Source organism: Fistularia commersonii, chromosome 2 (assembly GCF_037954325.1).
Source record: "Fistularia commersonii isolate RoL2024-O1a breed Wild chromosome 2, RoL_Fcom_v1.0, whole genome shotgun sequence".
Lineage (NCBI taxonomy): Eukaryota > Metazoa > Chordata > Actinopteri > Syngnathiformes > Fistulariidae > Fistularia > Fistularia commersonii.
The window spans coordinates 3,129,309-3,149,567 of NC_141285.1; the positions used below are offsets into that span (position 1 = coordinate 3,129,309).

The 20,259-nt window shown below is 40.1% G+C and overlaps 1 protein-coding gene across 1 annotated transcript in view; it reads right to left on the minus strand.

Moving 5' to 3' along the window:
• The window catches only part of adgra1b (adhesion G protein-coupled receptor A1b), a 204,943-nt gene that overhangs the window by 128,231 nt on the left and 56,453 nt on the right, over positions 1–20,259 (minus strand). Inside the window, exons 8-12 of the mRNA XM_086164570.1 lie at positions 14,777–14,941; positions 10,228–10,447; positions 8,105–8,254; positions 7,027–7,188; positions 6,447–6,680 (exon numbers count right to left, since the gene is read on the minus strand). Of these exons, the coding sequence (XP_086020696.1) occupies positions 6,447–6,680; positions 7,027–7,188; positions 8,105–8,254; positions 10,228–10,447; positions 14,777–14,941 (931 nt within the window). The remainder of the gene's footprint in view (positions 1–6,446; positions 6,681–7,026; positions 7,189–8,104; positions 8,255–10,227; positions 10,448–14,776; positions 14,942–20,259) is intronic.

Sequence of the window (20,259 nt, forward strand, 5' to 3'; positions counted from 1 at the left end):
ACGCAATCGCAAGCAAATTGTATTCAGCGTAAAAATGTTCAAGACTATCAGTAAATCTATAAAGGGGGATTTAGAACAAACAAAGGAAAACAGGGGAGCAGGCTTGTCCTGTTGAAGGCTGACTTAGCTCAGTAACACATTCAGAGACATTAAATGCACAAACACAACAAACGGCCGCGAGGTAGAATGTGGCTAAGTGTTACAATGGCTGATGAAACCACAGAGACTTGACACCATTTCACCAGGCTAGATAAGAGAAATGGAATAAACACAGCCACATCCGCACCAACATGCACTTTCTGCAAATACACACACACACACAAACATGCACAGACCTTGTCCACTCACATGCACACTGATGAATTAATTGGCAAACTGAATAGCTGGAGGATGAGCAGTGCTCAAATGTTGCAGAACTATGCCATTTTGATGCAGGGGGACTTGAATGTTTTGCTTGCTGTCTGAGGTGCACAAAACCTTGCGCTTGTTGATGTGGTATTTGTCACACAATTGCCACAATGATGAGGCTTCAGCTGATTTAAAGTGACAGGTACACAAGGCCATCTTATCCATCACAGGGACGCGGCCAATATTCACCGACTCCTAGATTAGTGTGTCGTATGTAGTCTCTGCCTCGACCATAACCCCACAAATCAAGAGCTGATTGATGACATTCTGGCAATCTAAACCAAGCAACATTTTAACAAGACAAACAAATAACAACCAGAGTCAAAAAAGGAGGAACCTCCATAGCCTAAATGTAGGTAGCTGTGTGCAGTAATGTGTTGTATTTCCCTACAAGAAGCAAGCAAGCAAGAAAGAAATACAAAAAAATCAAATAGGTACCACAGCAATGACAATAAAAACTATTAATAAAGAATGAGAGAAAAAAAATGCAGCCCCAAGGGAGCTCAAACAAGTGTCTCTCTGACAGAAGGAGAACTTAGATGGAGTGCATCAGTGGTAATAAGTGCAGACACCAATGTATATGTTGGTGCAGGCCATGAAGAAGTGACGGGTATACAAGATGGATCGGGGTCGACTATTCGAAAAGGATGGAAATGGCTGGAGTGATTACTTTCTAAATAAGAGGTAGGGCCATAGGTTAAGTTCTACAGTGACGGTGTAGCCAGGCAGCGTAGGATGACGAAGAGGGCAAATGCAAAGCAGAAGACAAAGTGGTTGAAAAAAGGATGTGTGGATTTTAAGGGGGGAGTTGAGACGGGCACTAGGGTGATCAGGGGGAGCTTTCAGATGACTGCGCAACTGCAGCTAATGTGATCAGGGAGACAGGAAGGAGAGTACTTGGTGTGTCATTTGGACGGAGGGTAGATAAGGAGACTTGGGGGTGGAATGAAGAAGTGCAGAAGTGTAAACAGAGGAGGACGATGGCTGAGAAGAAGTCGAACACTGAGGGGACTAAAGAGAGCAGATAAGCGTAAAGGGAGATGCAGCACTAGGTGAAAGTGAAGGTGGCAGAGGTCAAATACAGGGTGTGCGACGACTTGTATGCTAGGTTGGACAGTCAGAAGGGAGAAATTGATTTATACAGGCCGGTGGAACGGAGAGATTGAGATGGGGAAGGGAAAGAGTACTTTGAAGAGTTGATGGAGGAGGAAAAGGAGAGAAAAAGAGTGAACGATGACAATTGTGGACCACCAAGTAGCAGAGATTAGTAAAGGTGAAGTGAATGAAAAGTGGGAAGGCAATTGGTCCTGATGATAGACCTGTGACGGTATGGCAGTGAGAGGTGGCAGTAGAGTATTTTGACTAAACTGTTCAACGGTTGCCTGAGGAATGGAGGAAAAGTGTGCCAAGTCTGATTATTTAGAAATGAAGGAGGTGTGAAGATGTGGTTTATAGAGGAATACAGTTGATGAGCCATGCAATGAACTCAAGGAAAAAGGTAAATTGAACTAGACTGAGAGCAGAGGTGAATATTTGGGAGCAGCAGTATGGTTTTGTGCCTTGCAAGAGTCAAACAGATGCAGTATTTGCTTTAAAAATATCCATAGAAGTACAGAGAAGATCAGAAGGAGCTGCATTGCGTGCCTTTGTAAATCTGAGAGGACTGTGGTACTGTATCAAAATCTAAATTGACAGAGAAGTATGTTAGACTGGTGCAGGACATGTATGCTAGCTGTAAGACAGGGGTGAGGTGTAGCATAGATGTGAGAAAGAAGCTCAAACTGGAGTGGAAATTCATCAGGGACCAGCTCTGAGGCTCTTGCTTGCTTGGGTGATGGAAAGGGAGGTACATGAGATTAAACTGGAAATCATCATGCACTATGATGTTTGCAGATGATGTTGTAATATGTGGTGAGATGGGCAGCAGGTAGTGGAAGGTATGCCCTGTAGGTAAGCTGCAGTAAGACATAATACATATGTGTGTGAGGGACCAGAGTAGAATGGTGAGGCTACAGGGAGCAGATATAGAAGGTGGAAGATTTTGAGTACCTGGTGTCAACAGTCAAGAGCAACTAAATGTGTGGAAAAGGAGTCAAGAAATGTGGGCAGGCAGCTTGGAAAGGGTTGGGAACAGTGTCAGGGGTAATGTGTGTTAAAAAAAGGTATTAGCCAGAATGAAAGGAAAGGTTCACAACAAGGTGGTGACACTGGAGATGATGTGTGGTTTAAAGGCAGTTACGTTGAGGAAAAGGTGAAGTTTGTAGAGATAAAAATGTTGAGGTGCTCCTTTGGGAGTAAGGAGGATGGATAGGATCAGGAATGAGTCCATTTGAAGGATAGCATGTTAAATGTTTTGGAGATAAAGTCAGATGAGCCGGACTAAGATGGGTCGGATATGAACAAAGGAAATATAAATTCCAACACAAACTTTTGAGGTAAATAAGCAAATGTCCGCTTAAAACTTATCAATTTTCACCCCCGGCTTCCAGTCCAATATGCGTCAGAATAAAGAAAAAGTACAAATTAGGGGAAAGGCAACACAGAACACAGGAGATGATCTTACGTGCCACCAATAAATCCCTATCTGCAACAAAAGTGTTACTTCCAATGATCTGAGTTGACACTATTTATAATTTGAAACTGTTTGGAATTTTTTTTAATAATGATCATATCAAAATGATTATCGAGCCCGGGCGATTCTACACTTGTGAACTAGACAGAGGAAAATTACAAAGACCGGGATACCGTATGTAAATTTACCAAGGCAGAATTTAATCTAGTAACCGCATCTGTGACTGTAAATAATTGATAGCGGTTATATATCTACAGGAGACCTAAAGGTAAAGAGTACCCACACACACACGGACAGACTTCCATCCATCTTTATCCAAGATTGGGTCATGGGGGCAGGAGCCGAAGCAGAGAAGCCAAGACCTCCTCCCTGTTGGAGATGCCCGGAGCACCTCACCGGGGAGGCGTCCACAAGGCATCCCGACCAGACGCCCGAGCCACCTCATTTGACTCCTCTCCATGTGGAGGAGCAGCAACTCTACCGAGCCCCTCCCCGTAGGCCAAACTCCTTAACCCATCTCTAAGGGAGAGCCTGGACACCCTGTGGAGTAAGCTCACTTCAGCCGTCGAGATCAGCAACCTTGTACTTTCGGTCCCGACCCGCGGCTCGTGACCACAGGTGAGGGTAGGAATGTCAATCGACCGGTAAATTGAGACCCGTCCCTTTTGGCTTCTTCTTCACCGAGACAAACCGGCGCAGAGATCGCATCGCTGCCGACGCTGCAACGATCCGCCTGTCGATCTCCTGTTCCGTCCTTACAACACGCGTGATCAAGATCCCCTGAGATACTTGAACTTCTTCCTGACCCGGAGTGGACACCCGAGAATCACGGTCTCAGATTTGGACGTCCCGATCTTTATCCCTGCCACCTTTTCACATTGAAATCCAGGCCATCCCGGCAAGTTGCTCCTTTGTTCCGACAAATGAAACCCCCCATTAGCAGAACAACCGCCTTACATTTAGTTTCTGCAGATCAACTTTACCACTTGCACATCAAGCCGCCATGACCCGGACCCGCCCTGAAACCCGGCAGTTCTACCTGGAAACTCCCCGTAGGAGATCAGAACTGAAGAAGCCTCTCGGATGAGGGGCGCAATGTCTCAGAGTGAAGAAATTTAAGTCCGGCTGCCAAGACGAAACAATTTGGACAGGTTTACCTTTGTCCTTCTCGTTCAGCGCCCCTCCTCAAGGTAAAGACACCCCTCTTGACTAAGGCTGGATATTTTGTAATCTATACCAGTGTTTTCCAACCTTTTTTGAGCCATTTCACATATTTTACGTTAGAAAAATCACACGGCACACCACCAATATGTCAAGAACATTTTTTTTTAACAAATAAGAATGAAAGCGTAGTCTCAATTTAATTAGTGCAGGGGTCGGCAACCCCTGAGTGGCTTGGGAAAATAAATTATAAATATTTAATTGAAGTATATTTCATTTGTGTTAATTTCTTTTTTTTTAACTTTTAGTTCTAAGTTGGAAGATTATTGTGATATTGAAATATTAAAATTATATTTATTATTTTTCGCCGCTCAAAATAACGTCACACTTGCGGAAGCCGGTAGACCCGCCAGCCGGTCCCGATTTGGAGATGCTGCGCGCAGAAGTTCAGGAGCAGAAGTCCCATAAACCAGGTAAAATAAATATTTATGAAGATATTTTGCAAATATTTATTTTTTATTGTTTACTGACACAGTGATTTTTTTCCCGATTCATTTTTAAAATTCAGGTCAAGGCTCCGCTAAATGCTCTGAAAGCTCAAAATGACTTCATTACATAAATAAAATTTAATTTTCTCTGTAATACTTTGTGAATTTCAGAAGCAACACATTACACAGTTGTTAATACAAAGTGTAAAGGTAATAAAAAGCAATATATACAGTGGTACCTTTATTTTAGACGTCAAAAAGCAATTGCGGCTCCCAGTGTTTTCTTTTCCGAGGAAACCGGGTCTAAATGGCTCTTTGGGTGTTAAGGGTTGTCGACCCCTGACTTAGCGTGAAATCTAATATATCTAATATCCGTAGATTCGTCAAGTTGGGATGCAAATTTCCCACTGATGTGCAACTTTTCCAGAACACTTTTTTGCAATGTCCGAAGACATGTCATCGATATGTCTGAAAATGGTATTATTGGAGAGGACTGGCTATTTCTTTATCAACGCCAGAGCCGAGCAGTTGTTCTACAACGATTTTGCCGGCAGGTAGTATTAATGTTTTGCTACGTTGTGTGGATGTTTGGATTTAGAGACGAGTTCAGCAACTTTGCAGCAGCTTTCACTGCTTTTTCACTCGTCTTGGTAGTTTTCAACAATGCTGCCTGTTTGTTTACGCAGATACAAGTACTTTTAATTTTAAAAATGTATCACGTCACTAATCACTGATGCACAGGTTAATTCACTACCCGTTGCCATCGAATGGACACGCTGCCCACATAGACATAGGAAGACACATTATTTGCGTTGGATAAATAATTTTCGGACCAATCAGGTGAAAGGGGGATTTTTCCACGGCACACCTGATGATCCCTTACGGCACACTAATGTGTGCACGGTGGTTGGGAAACACCGATCTATACCACGCTTTGGATTCAGCCAGATAAATAAACGTAGATTTAAGTATCACGTCTGTGCTATCCTCGGGAAGCGTGGCTCTACGAGCGCTCTTGCACATCACACCGGGCGGCGTATGTGCACATGGCCCGATAATGAAAAGATAAATTCCCCTTTGAAGGCAACGTCCCATTTCTACAAGGCGGTTTCTTGATCGCTAAATGTGTTGGGTGATTGAGAGACCGAGGTTGAGTGATCTGATACTTTGCCCTTTTTGAAAAAGGAAAATGTTAATGGAGGGTCAACCTATCCTATTTGATGACAGTATTGCGGCAATTTGCAATTAAGTATTTGCGTTTAATACCAAATGAAGTGTTTGACACCGTGACAGACTCGATCAAAAGCTGACCAAGGCCTTCAATTCTGCTGAGCTGAATCTTGATTGCTGAGGAGTAAACTGAAAAATGATCCATCAATCGAGTTTGAATAGAGTGAATGTCCAAAACCAGGCGTACGCAACAAAACGGGTTTTGTTTTGTGTTCATTTCCAAATCCTGACACACCTGTTGTCGTCAGGAAGGACTTGAGGGGAAGAGTTAATCCTTTTCACATGCTTTTACCGTGCAACTTTCGGGCACAGAAGAATTCATTTTATTGTTCCCAAAAGCAACTACACAACATATTTGGTCCCACCTCTCCAACACTTTCAACAGTGTCAAAAAGTACAAAAAAAAAATGAAAAAAAAAATGTGGCCTTAAAGAAACCCGGTGGGAGCGAAGAAAGCGGGAAAACGAAAAGAACACTCTCCCGACCTCAGGCCGGCGTTTGATGGGGTTTTTGCGAAGTGAGGCAAGCAAAGGAGCAGAGTAGCCTTTTTTTTTTGGGAAAAGTTTCACGCCATTTATCAACCTTACCTTGCTGAGTTGACTGGCTGGTGAGCCACTGCTGTTGACAGTGTGGCATCTGAAGTTGAGTAACGATTCCCACATGGCATCACGCTCTCTGCTCGCGTCCTTGTCGATGTGGGAGTGGCTGTAGGGGAGGGGCGGGTTGTCGGGCGTTCGCGGCTGCTGGATTGCGGTGCAAGAAAGGCCGAGGAAGTTGGACGGCCGGATGAGAAAGGCCTCCAGAGCTATGTTGGCTGACACCTGACGACACAAAGACAACAGCGAGAAATGACGTATAAAGTACAAGGATAGATTTGGGTTGACTAAACGATCGGACTTTGGAGGAACGCGGCCAGAGATTTTAATTTTAGTCCTCCAGTGCCCGTGTTATCGTGAGCGAAAGCAGAAAAAGGGTAATAAATGTATTAGAGTAGAAACAAAGACATTAAGTAATTTAATTTTCTCATGCTTCATTCCAGCTATCAGTTGGAGTTGTATTAAATTCTCATTATTCGGAGCTGCCGGAAAAAAAAAAAGGTAACGCTTTGGGACTTTTCGTCAGACAATCGACCGGCATGGACGTGAAAGCGGGCGCCGATGGTCGTACCTTTGAAATGACCAGATTGTCTCCGTTTAGCGCCAGGTCGGCGATGCGCTCAACGCACTGGACGATCCGAGTGCACGCCCTGGCCTCGTTCTGGGCCATCCACAGGATGTGCTCCTCCACCAGCATCATGTTACTGGCGATGTCATATATATATTCTCCAAGCTGCAGAATCACAACAAAGAGACGTAGTAAATGGATCTAAATTGGGTAATAATTGCACGTATACGCGGACAGACACAAAGAGGTCGGCTCATCGCGCGCGGTCGTGTCCACAACAACGGACGAATTCATAATCTCCCGTCAGAATATTGAGGGAGGCAACGGTGGCTTCGTTCATTATAAGGAGATTTAATTTAGATTAGCAAGACCGATGGGGCGTAATTGCTTCCCTGGGAAGGCAGCTTGCTATTTACTTACTGTACTTTTCATTGTTACTTCATTTGACTACTCTATTGGATGAATGAAGGCGGTCCCATTAGCATTGTCTTAGCGCCGATAAAACTTGGAGTATCTTCTAATAATAACACCCCCCCCCCAGTGACACATGGTGAGTAATTCTACAAGTAGGAGCTGGGCTCAGCAAACCTCCCCGCTCGCAATCTGACCTTAAGCATGATGCAAAGATTTCCGATTGCCTCGAGCCGCGGAAATGAGCCAAGTTCGTACGAGGTGAAACATGGCCCGCCCGAAAAGGGAATACATCTTCATAACCATAAATGTCTTACGGAGGCAATACTGCATGAACAAAAGGAAAGCACTCGAGGTAAAAAGCTGCCTGGAATCGATTGAAGGCTTAAAGGCAGAACGACGGGGCGTCGCCGCGTCTCTTTCAGCCGGATTCGGCTGTTGCTAAAAGCTATCGCTACCGAATCGGGGCCGGATTTCCCCATCATGTCGTAAAGCGCTAGCAAATCACGTCTGTCAAAGATGGTTCGAATAAACGCCAAGTAGTTTTTTTAGAATGAACATACCTTTATTTAGGATTTCAAACTTAAATTTCATCTGGAATAACAGTCGGACCAATATAGAAACTGCAGTACAAACGATTTTGTAAAAAAAAAAGGCATAAAACAATTACATCTCTGCGCTTTTCAACCAGCCTGGTCAGTCTCTCCACCAGATGTGTAACATAGATGACGTCCATGACGTCGGTGAAGTGCATGGCCCTGCTGGTGAACGCCACCAACTGCTGGCCCAAAGGTTGGGCATTGGTTGCATTAACGCTTATCTGAAATAACAAAACACAATACACGGCATTATATTTAACATTATAGAAGATCTCACAGTTCAGAGACAAAACATGAAAACGCAGGAATGAAAGGCATCTTCATATTTCTCATATTTACACTGCATGCATGATTAGGCAAGTTGTATTTTTGAGGATTCATTGTTATCGTACAACCAAAGTGCTCTTGGTTGATCCAAATCTTAATATTTTAGTAGTAAAAGTGAAGTATGGGATATCTATACGTACACCATTATTAGGCAACAATTAGTGTGCAGAATTATTATGCAGCTAAAGGACAAAGCTTTTCCAGCTCTTATTTTCCATATTAAAGTGAAAATAAACTAAATTTACAAATGAACATTTCTAACATTAAAAAAAAAAACCTCCGACTAATCTAGCCGCCCTTCTTTTCGACTGGAGTTGCTCAGTTTCTTGATCCGGCCAGAATCACCTTTTTGTGCAGCTGCAACCACAGCCTCCCAAACACTGTTCAGAGAGGTGAACGGTTTAACTTCGCCGGAAATTTCCTGCTCAAGAACGTCCCAAAAGTTCTCAACAGGGTTTAAGTCAGGTGACGAAGGGGGCCGTGTCGTTTGTTTTTCCATCTTTGAGGCCTTTACTGGCCAGCCAGGCAGTGGGGATGGAGCTGTGTGGAGTTGTCTTGCATAAAAATCAGTCTTCTTGAAAGATGAAGACTTTTTCCCGAAGATAGTATCTTCTAAAAATCAGCAGTAGGTCTGAGAGTTGATTTGGAGTCCATTTTCAACCCGAAAAAGGTCCAACTCGCTCATCTTCAATAAAACCTGCACCCCAATTCTGCTTCGCTGGCGTTTGAGTCGAAGTAAAACTCCGTGTCCGTTGCTGATCCAACCTCGGGTCCATCCAGCTGGTCCAGCAAGAGTCCGTCCAAAAAAAAAAACTTTGAAAAAAATACGTCTTCAGAGATTTCTTGACGTTTCAACTCGTGTCTTGTTCGGAGCTGGTCGAGTTTTAGCCTTTCTTAACTCAACCACATCTCGGAGAGCTGAATACTTCGTACTTCTCGACACTCCAGTCGTGGAAAACGGCACCACAGGCATATAATGGCTTCCTGGTTGCTTCATGTTTGATTCAAATCTTTGGTGGTTAATTTTTGTCTTTTCTTCGACACGTTTCTTGCAACCCTGTTGACTATTCGCACCAAAACAGTCGATGGTTCTGTGATCACGCACCGATATCTTAGATAGTTCAAGAGCGCTGCATCCCTTTGAAAGACTTTTTGAAGCAATTTTTGACTTTTCAGAGTCATTTCAATCTCTTTTTTTGGCCTATTTTTTTCCTGAGGAGAAGAAACTGCCTAAAAATTATGCACACCTTGATATAGGGCGTTGATCTCTTTAGGCCACACCCTCCCTCATTACACTAATACAAATCACCTGATATGCAATAAATCCAATAAACATTCAAGTTTATGCAACTTGGAGTTGGAGATTTTGGATAAAATGATGATATGGTCAAAATCACTTGCCAAATAATTGTGCATTCAGTGTATAATAATGTTTACACTCTTCCTATCAGCACATATCAAAATGCACTGCGGACAGCAAAGTAGGAATATCACCGTGCAGGGAAACGCGTTTCTAAACTGCGCACGTGACAATAGACGCTTTGAATCTTGAATGAAAGAGCTTTGACAACATATAATAAATCAATGCCTGGTTCTGGATTTGTAATCCCATGAGCAAAAGGGAACTGTCATCAGTCGGCTTTTATTATGGATAACAGCACACATGTACCGTTCAGATACCTGCGGGCTAAAGCCCAACTAGTCGAGATGTTAAATTTCATTGCGCGGGGAATATTAATGTAAATATATGTCTATCATCATTACGGAATTGGACATTGAAGGCTAAATTAGAGATAAGTTTGCGGGGCGCTGATAATGTTAACGTCTCCATGCGGCCTTTATATGCGAACTTTATTCATACTGATACCTGGGTGAGTTCATGCAACACGCGAGTCAGTTCGCTTGCATACGGGCACTGGGTGTAGTCCTCTTGGTCCCAACGGCCGGACCGATCGCAACGCCGCCAGGCCTTCTTTTCTTTCTTTCTGGAAGGGTGAGGAGCTCCTCCCGAGGGGCGAGGTGCCGAGCCGAAGGTTGCAGGAGCACATGGAAGAAACACCAAGATGCCGGCGAGGGTCTTTGGCCACCTGGATTCAAAGGTTGGCGAATAAAAGGGAAAAATAAGCAAAACTCTCTCTGCTTACTTTGCACGTCTAATTTACCGCCTTCTCATTTTAATTTGTCGTTTATTGTATCAGTCTGATGCAGACTTTTCTTTTTAATTCGGCCCGCCCGACAATTTTCTTTGAATATTTTAAGTATTTTCAATCAATTTAGAAACATTTTTTTCTTTTTGTTTATTTTCTATGGATGATCACATGCAAAATTATATCGGTACCTTTATATGATCATTCTTGACTTTAAAGTTGAAATAAAATTTTAATCAAATATTAGAATTATACCTAGTTGGCCTGTACATAAAAATTAACTGTGAAAATAAGATGTAATGTAAAAAAATAAGAAATGCGGCCCACCAGTTAAAATAATTGCCCACCCTTGTATTAGAGTATACATGTTACTGATTAGATGAGTTCAATATCATAATATTGTACTAATAAATAAAAAAAAAAAACTGTCAAGATAATCACAGAAACCGTTTAGAGATCACATTCACAGAAATACGTTGCTGAATGTTAAAAAAAAAAAAAAGACAGCTTCGTAGGTGATCACTCACTTTTTAATCTCCCGCTTGCAGCTCTAAAGTGTTATCCTAAAACAATAAATTCTTGCAGTAGTCCTTCAACAACCACGTCCGTAGATTGAAGATGGAGTAGCGTACAGTTTGGATGACAAATTAAAGAAATAAAGCAAACGTAAACTGTTTCAATAAGGTCTTCTGCACCAAGGGAGCAGAGTAGCTTTCATGTTTTCCCAATGTATATTATACCCTCAGGACCCGACGGGGGGTAGAAATAATATTCTGTCAAAAAGATATTCACTCATCCTCAGTTTTAACAACGTTAAAACCAACCGCTGACACGTCAGCCTGGAACTGAAGTATTCAAGAGCTCAAATGGTTGCTGTTTGATAGCATTTAATCCTATAAATTTGGAATTCATTCATTCATTTCATCTGCAAAGGATTCTGGACCATGTGTACTGTCTACATATATATATATATATATATATATATATATATATATATATATATATAGATACTGCTCAAAAAAATAAAGGAATAAATGCAAGTCAAACTGTCCACTGATTCATTTTGACTTGTTTTAAAGACATTTCATGTGTTTTTCCACTTTCATTTTGAATGTGACTCCAAATCCAGAGCTCCATGTGTTAATAAACTTGATTTCCATTGATCATTTTTGTGTGATTTTGTTGTCAGCACATTCAACTATGTAAAGAACAACGTATTTAATAATATATATATCATTCAATCAGAGCTAGGATGTGTTATTTTTGTGTTTTTTTCAGCAAATAGACTTATTCAATATTAAACAAATACTGCTAGGCACTTGGCAGTCAGGTGTTATTCCATGTTTTTAACCGTCCATGTGAATAAATTTGATAGCTCGACGTCTTCAAATTGTACGCGTCTGTTTGGAAAAAGTGCCACGCAGCCTGGTATTTTTTCTTTCTTTTCTTTGTTTTTTTTTTTTTTTACCTTTCAAGTGGTTTATCTTCCAGAGGGAAAAAAAAAAAAAGGTGACAGCACAGGATATCAACTTGAGCATATTGGTTTCTCATTTAAATAATAATAATGGGAACAGCTAAATTACCTCAAAAATGATTAGCACTCATATAAAAGGACACCCTAAAATAAATAAATCAGAAAAAAAACAACAAAAAAAAACAAATATGGTAAGAGCCAAGGGGAAAACCTATTCTTATTCAGGTCAGGTACATTCTAGATTGCTTTTGGTCAATGTATGCACTCTCAGAACTTCCAGCATTCGGTAGAAGGGTTACCGTCGGGCCAACGAAGAAGAAAAGCACAGAAAATGCCTTTCCTGTAGTTCTGCGTTCGTCTGAGTCCCCTTGAATGTGTTAAAGAGAGCTGTTGATTTGTGTTAATGGTCATTGTTGAGGCTGCAATTACGAATAATGATGAATTCTATTGGAACTGACAAAACATTACATCTCCCAAAATGCTCCTGGAATGATATCCTTAAATGGAGATGTGAAATGGTATATTGTAGGAGGGCTAATAGTATGTGGATTTATATGAATAAAAAAAAAAAAAAAAAAATGCATCCTCTATTTTTGTCGGATCAAACTGTGCTTTTTTTTTTTTTTTTTTTTTTTTCAAATAAAAATGAAGATTAAAATAAAAAAAAAAAAAAAAAAAAAAAAAAAAAACAGAAACGCCGAAAGTTACCGAAGGAATATAACGAAGATTGTTATGATTTTTCCTTTTTTTTTTTCCTCCTTATCAAGCAATCAAACAAATTTTCATAATTAGCCTTACATAATTCAGAATATCTATAAAAAGGCAGATTTTTTTGTTTTTTTTGTTTTTTTTTAATTCACCGTGATAATTAGTCTGAAATGATAGGCATTAATTGACACGGATGGAGTCTTGGATGAACCGAATCTATTTATCTGTGTTTCAAACAAATGACTTGGAAGACTCGGAGTCTCCACGGACTGTCCAGACTCAAAAGAAATATCTGTACCATTACGGCCCGGGAGTTTCTATCTGAGTGTACCTAATAAATTGATCGAGTGTATGCAAACCCGCTCCGAGTATTTCACCCTGAAACAGAATATTCACCCTTAAAAGAGTAATTACAAGGTTTGCTTGCACGACCATGCAAAGTTCAGTGTGCTCTCCCCTGAAGCAAGAAATGAGACTTTCCCAATAATGTCATCAAGAGCCGAATCCCGGAGCTGCTCTACTGACCAAGCTTCGACAGGAGGCCTAAGTTGAATTGCAGGGAATGGAAATTTTTCATTTTCTGGGTAGTGCCTGTTAGTGTTTCAATAAAATAAAGTTCATTTGAGTGTAAAAACTCAGCCAAACATTCAAATCCAACTCACTCTTTCTTTGATAAAAGATCGTTTTTCTCGGTCTTTTTATTTCTGTGCATCATATATATCGTCATCAGATCGTCCCCAGTCGGATGATATTGCGTCTTATATTTGTATTTCCTATCTCCTTTGCGCATCTTTGGTAACTGACGGAATTTTCAAGTAATCTGGACGTTAAACCGGGAGGATGACGGTAAAATCCTCCGAGGCAGGGACCTGTCAAGTCTTTGCTCCCCGCTCATATTCTATTTTCCTCCATTTTTTCCCCCCTTTCACCATGTTGAAGCAGCAGTTCCTACTTTGTAATAAAAGACATTAATTTTCAGCCCCTCCTCGACCAAAAATGGGTCTCATTTTCCAGTCCATTACTCCAGAGCTCCAGTAGGAGCAAAGCTCCTGCACTTGCTACGCTGGAAGTGGACTGTAAAGTACAGCAACTGCACGACGGTACGGACACATTCACGGCGAAGCCGCAGAGGACAAAAGAAGTGAAGGACGGGTTCGTGTTGACAGAATTAAAGCTGGGGAAATATAGAGGAAGGGTGAAGAGCTGGAAAAAAAAAGTGTTCCTTCTTGTTGTCTCTAAAACTTTTGTCACGAGAACAAGTCATGCAGGGAAGCTGGGTTACCTGGTACCAGAAATATCCGCAAAGCTTTTTCAAAATCATTAAAATATTACGGTATAAATATAACGGTGTTGGTGCAATGTGTCGTGACCGATTTTTGTCAGGAAATAAAATAAAATAAAATGAAACAAAACAAAATAAAAAAACATAGAAAAATAAGAATAAAAAAAATAAATTAAATTAAAATAAAAAAAAATAATAAAAATATAAAAACAATAAGAAATAAAATAAGATAAGAGTAAAAATAGAAATATATATAAAAATAAAAAAATAAAATAAATAGATAGATAAAATAAAATAAAATAAACAAATAAATAAAATAAAAAAAAATAAAAAACATAGAAAAATAAGAATAAAAAATTAAATTGAATTACATTAAATTAAATTAAAATAAAAAAATAAAATAAAAATAAGAATTAGATAAAATAAAATAAAATAAGAGTAAAAATATAAATGTATACAAATAAAACAAAATAAAAAATAAAATAAAATAAAATAAAATAAAATAAAATAAAATAAAATAAAATAACATAAAATAAAATAAAATAAAATAAAATAAGACTCAGGGTTTACGTCTGTAGCCGAGAATGTAATTCGCACTGTGGTGTGTTTTGATTAAAATAATATGTATTCAGAGGACGCTGCTTCGGCCATGCTGTGAACCCTCTGGGCAAAACTGATTTAACCATCAATTTCCACCGCCTAGGAATGGTAAATGGTTTTAATCTTTAAAAGATATGGTTTATTTTTATAACCTCCTCCATTGGTCAAGGAAGAGGTTTCTGAAGGTCGCTGCGAGCTGACTCACCTGAAGTCTCCCTTGTTGTTGGTGACTCTGTCGGCAGGGCAGTACGGCGCCGACGTCTCCAGAACGACAATCTCCATCTGCCGGGAACTGTTGCCACGGGAACTGGTCGCCAGGCACTCCCATGTGCCTGCGATGCCCACGTCGATGTTGGAGAGGATGACCTCGCTGAGGGAAGAGAAAGAGCAGAAGCCATGTTACTCGGCTCTAACTATATATAGTTTACTTTATTAGCGCTATTAGTCGTCATCGATTGGGATAAAAAGCCTTAGGCTCGGGGCTAAACGGAGTTTGAATATAACTTTGGCGTTAGAACTTGATTTTTTTCGGCGGTTTGGATTATTTCCGGATTAGGTTGTGGATTAAAATGACATACAGTAAGGAATGTTACAGTTGGGTTTGGGGATTTTATAGTCAGCGGAAGGCTCACATTGCCAGCACAGAAAAGTCGGTGTTTCACAAAATCTAATTCACTCAAGAGACCCTCGGGTGTGCACGAGTATGCAGTGGCTTAAAATGTTGGCTATGATTTAAGACGATCATTACTCACGCTTATCTTTCCTACTTTGTCACAGCGATTCCTATCTCAAAAGGAAAATGCCTGATTAAACAAAGAATGGTAAAAAAAGCCAATGCAGGCCATTCGCCAAAGCGTCTAATCTTGAGGATATTACTCCTTATGATAAAAAGGAAAACTGTCATAGATTGCTAAGCAACAGGCATCATCACCATGGAAATGCTACCAATGCGAGAAATAAACGGTTAAAACATACAAGTAAAGTCAGTAGAGCACAAATACATAAATATTCTGGTAGATCAGATTATTATCTCAACCGGATGAATGAGAATACTTTGATGTACTCTCAAAATGAGTACCTAAAATAGTTAGTGTCGCTCTTTATGCTGTTAAAGTCTTAAAAGCAAGCGGGGAATAAATATAAAACATAATTAAAAGGGATAAATAAATTAACATGCAAAATATAAAGCTTCAACAAATTAATTAGTTTCTGTAAGGCTTAAATGGTCATACATATTTATAATTTACAACTAAATGACTATAAAGTATAATACACCCTCAGGTGAAAAAAAAAAAAAAAAAAATTAAAAATTAAAAAATGATGTGAGCCGTTCCCACATTATAGCAGGGAGGGTTCCTCGTTACTTTTTTTGTGTGTTTTGATCCCTCATCCAGATTTTAACCCGCTCTGGAGCAGCTCGGACCTCAAAGCGGTGGTTGCCATGGTGACATATCTTGCTCAGACGTGAACCACCTTGGCGACGTGTAAGGACCCTCGCTAAAAAAACACTAATCCTCCTTCTGAAATGAAGCTCTAATCTCCACAACAGTCTTAAAGATAACTTTTTTTTATTTATTTTTTTTAATTTCAGCACTTTTGTGCGGCTCAAGATACTGACTGGGAATTGCTAGAAAATAAAAGAATACACAAATAAAATGGGCCGTCTCATCCAGAAATATGTATTTTTTTTCCCCTCTTGACTTTCATTATCATCAGCTACAGGTTTGATTTTTATGCAATTTTTTAGTACCTATAGTTCCTATCGACAACTAAAAATCAAAGAAGCACTTCTTCTCCAGGAAGCCTCCAGTGTAGTACTTTTAAAAAAATAATAATGATATAATAAAAATAATAGTGATATAATCCCCCTGTTTACTGGCTAATAAGTGAAAATCACACATGCAGTCGCGTGCAAAAAAATAAATGCTCCTGTTAAAGACGTGTAGTTAAAAAAGCAGCATATTTCACACAACTGAAAATAAAAGAAGCACCTCTTCTCCAGGAAGCTTCCAGTTCAGTATGTATAAAAAAATAATAATGATATAATAAAAATAATAATGATAATCCCCCTGTTTACTGGCTAATAAGTGAAAATCACACATGCAGTCGCGTGCAAAAAATAAAAGTTCCTGTAAGAGACGTGTAGTTAAAAAAGCAGCATATTTCACACGGTAGGTATATTTTAAAAGGGAAATGCAGACAAATCACAGCAGACGAGATCGTTCACAGGAACGCCAATAAAAGTTTGCTGCCGGAGAAATGTTGTTTCAGACAATCACAGCGTAGCCGCCGCAACAACGGCCTCATACATTTAGATATCTTGACATTTCCAAATGAAATCATCATCGCTCCGTGCTGGAAACTCAATTCCACCACGGCTTGTTTTATAAAAGAACACAAAGTGAAACCAGAAAAAAAAAAAAAAAAAAAATACAGTTAAAAATTCTCATCTTTTTTTTTTTTTTTTTTTTTTGCAGCCGAGATACGGAAATAAATAAAATAAATCCCGATTTCATCGTCAGTGTTCCACCAACGCTTTCTTCTCTGATTACTTTTCTAACAGCCCCCTAAATCGGATTTGAATGCTGGAATGAGACGACGGCGTTCACTGTGCATGCGCACACGCGTGTGCGAGCATGTGAGGGTGTTTTTTTTTTTTTTCGCCTGTGAATAATTACATGTTCAGCGGCAGCAAATGCACTTCGGGGCATTTTTTGCAAAAGGGTTTTTAGTTTAGTTTTGTGCAGGGACCTTTTGAAGTGCTGTGTGTTTCTTCGTCTCCGAACGAAGAGCAAGAGTGTCCCCGCGCTTCAATGATTCATCGTGCAAAGATGAGTCATTAAAAGACGCACCGTGTCTTTATCACTGACTTTGTCCATCATCGCAATATTTGCTTTGTGTGAAACTCTAAAACCATAACCCGACATAACCTTCAACTCTGAGCCCTGTGTTTCTTCCTCCTGCAGATTCTTTCCCACAGAACATTGGCTCTATGTGTGCGTGTGTGTGTGTGTGTGTTTTCTCTTCAGCAACTGGTTTAAAATAACATCCTCCGTTCGACGCGACCGCAGACTCAAATCGTGTGAGTTTCAAATCAAAGCCATGTTAAAGCAATTCACTTAAAAAGTCTGCTTATATAATCCTACGCCGAATGATTTTCAAACCCTATCCTGATAAAACTGATACCTTTAGAGCAATATTATGTTTAGTAAAATGGACATTTTTGCACCCGACTGCGTTTGCACAGTTGGACTGTTTCACACGCGTGTGGGCAACAGCCAGCATGGATTTATTTATTTTACTTTTTCCCCTCACTCTAAAACTCTTATTTCATTTATACAATATACATGAACTGGCAGGAGTGAAATGCATATTCATTCTCACAATTGCCGGTAATAAAGTGCGCCTATGCGATCATCGACTCGTAATATTTCAGCTGTTTTTCCTTTATAGACTGCAGTAGACGGGTACGAAGCAATGAGAGGACGCCTTCTGCGGCATTAGTAGGGGGAAATGTTTTTTTTTTTTTTGCAAAAACAGTATGAGTCTCTAGGGCGGGAAAAGACGCTCGATGGAATTAACCGCTGTGTGACATGCAGAATCGTGTCGGACAGCGTCGACGTTATTGGGATGTTAAACGGTTGTTATCGGTTATCATTGGGGTGCAAGATCTAGTGGAAAGCGTCCCCGACCTCATAAAATGAGGCATATAGTGCAAGTGGCAGGTGCTCACGTAAATGTACCAGCTGGTAGAAAATTATCTGGCGCCGTCGAGGACGAATGCAAAGTGCATCGACGTTCGTAATTTTGGGAAAAAGGCGAGAATTTATAATCAAATAAATACAAAAACAACTGAGCGATTATTCGATTTCCCGCAAAATAAAACACCAGCGGCTGAGCGGATTCTCCTCGATATCAACGTGAATGGACGTGGTATGAAAAGTAAATTAATATTGCTATTTAACATCTTTGAGGTCATGGTTGCGGAAAAATGCGGAAAAATAACAGGTGAACATAAACATTGCATCATCACGGTAGGAATATATGTGAAACATGGGGTGTTTGAGAAAGTCATGATGAGTCTGCAGAGAGGTCAGTTACATCATCACTGATTACACTGAATACTGGGAAATACACAGGGAAATACCACCCACTACCCACTGCAACCCCCTCCACCCACCCACACACACACACACACACACACTATCTCCCTCGGCTTCACTCTGTCTCCCACCAGCAGCCTCACAAAGGAGAAAAAAAAAAAAAAAAAAAAAAAACTTCTGAAGGAGTGTTCTGCAGCAGCCTGCACCCAATTCAAAACAACTGGTGCTGGTAAAACCGCAAAGCGCTGCTCGTCAGAACAGGGGTTTTTAAATTCTATTTTTTTTTTTTTTTTTTCTGGGAAAAAAAAGGAAGAAATGCTCAGGTTGAATAATAAACACATGTGGAAATTGCTCCGGTTTGTGGAACCAATATGGCAGGGACGCATACGAGCCACACACAAAGCACTGACCTACATCCAAACTAACACTGCGCCATTGTGCATCAGCTCGCTGAGGACTCATTAGGAGCGTTTATGTTTGCACGCTGATATTTGTTTGCATAATGTTGCTTATGAAACTTCAAACTTCCAATCTGTCCATCCAACAACATCCCAGCGTTGGATTATGTTCATGCAAAGCCTGCAGATTAAGGTGTGGAAATGCAGGAGGAAAATATTAATAATACTAGTTTCTTTAGCCATTAACAAGAGAAAACTTAGGAGCGTTTTTTTTTTTTCATTGTTTATTTATTTATTTATTATTTTATTAATGAGTCATTAATCTCAACCTAATGGTATTTTCCATGATTTTAAAAACAAAACAATTACTGGAATGCATTGGAAAAAAACAAAAAAAAAGTGTGAATATTTAACCTAAATGATGATCTCTGTCTACATGCAAGCATAATTACAAATTAAATGAATATAATAAAAAAAAAAAAAAGATGTATGCTAAATGTATTGTGTGCATGTTAATGTGTGCAAATGAAGACCTTTAATTACAATAAACATTTCCGATCCAATGACTTGGCTATTGTATTGAATATTTTGTTCCCAAGATAAATGCGTTCTGCGTACGTGTTCGGTTGTTTGACGTCCCTCCAAGCAGAGGGTTGGCTGTTTCGATTGTTGCTCACATGGTTAGCGCCTTGCAAGGCACCCCTGCCACCGTCAGTGTGTGTGTGCGGGTGTGTGTGAAGCTCTTTGAAACCGCAAGGTGTAAAAGCGCTAAACTGGTTGAGACCATTTAAAAGCAAACCTACGTCATTCACACTAACATGCCGAGCAAATTGTGACAACTTATTTTTTTTCCCCCACCCGTCCCATTTACAACACACCAGCGACGGGCTCTCAGTAGAGGCGGGGGGAGGCCGGGCCTCACCTGTCATCATGGAAAGAAAAAAAATGCGAAATGAAAAAAATAAATGAAATGGTTATATTTATTCAGCGATTTGTACTATAAAGTTATTTTCAACTTAACTTCACCAGTTATTTTTTTCAAAATTGGCAAAAAAAAAAAATCACATTTATCGTTCAAATATGAAAAAGAGACGTGCGGTGACGCGGCAACCACCTGAGCCCGTTATGGATTGCACAATAATTCTGGTAACTGTGCTGCCATGCTATGCACTGAGACCGTATTGCTG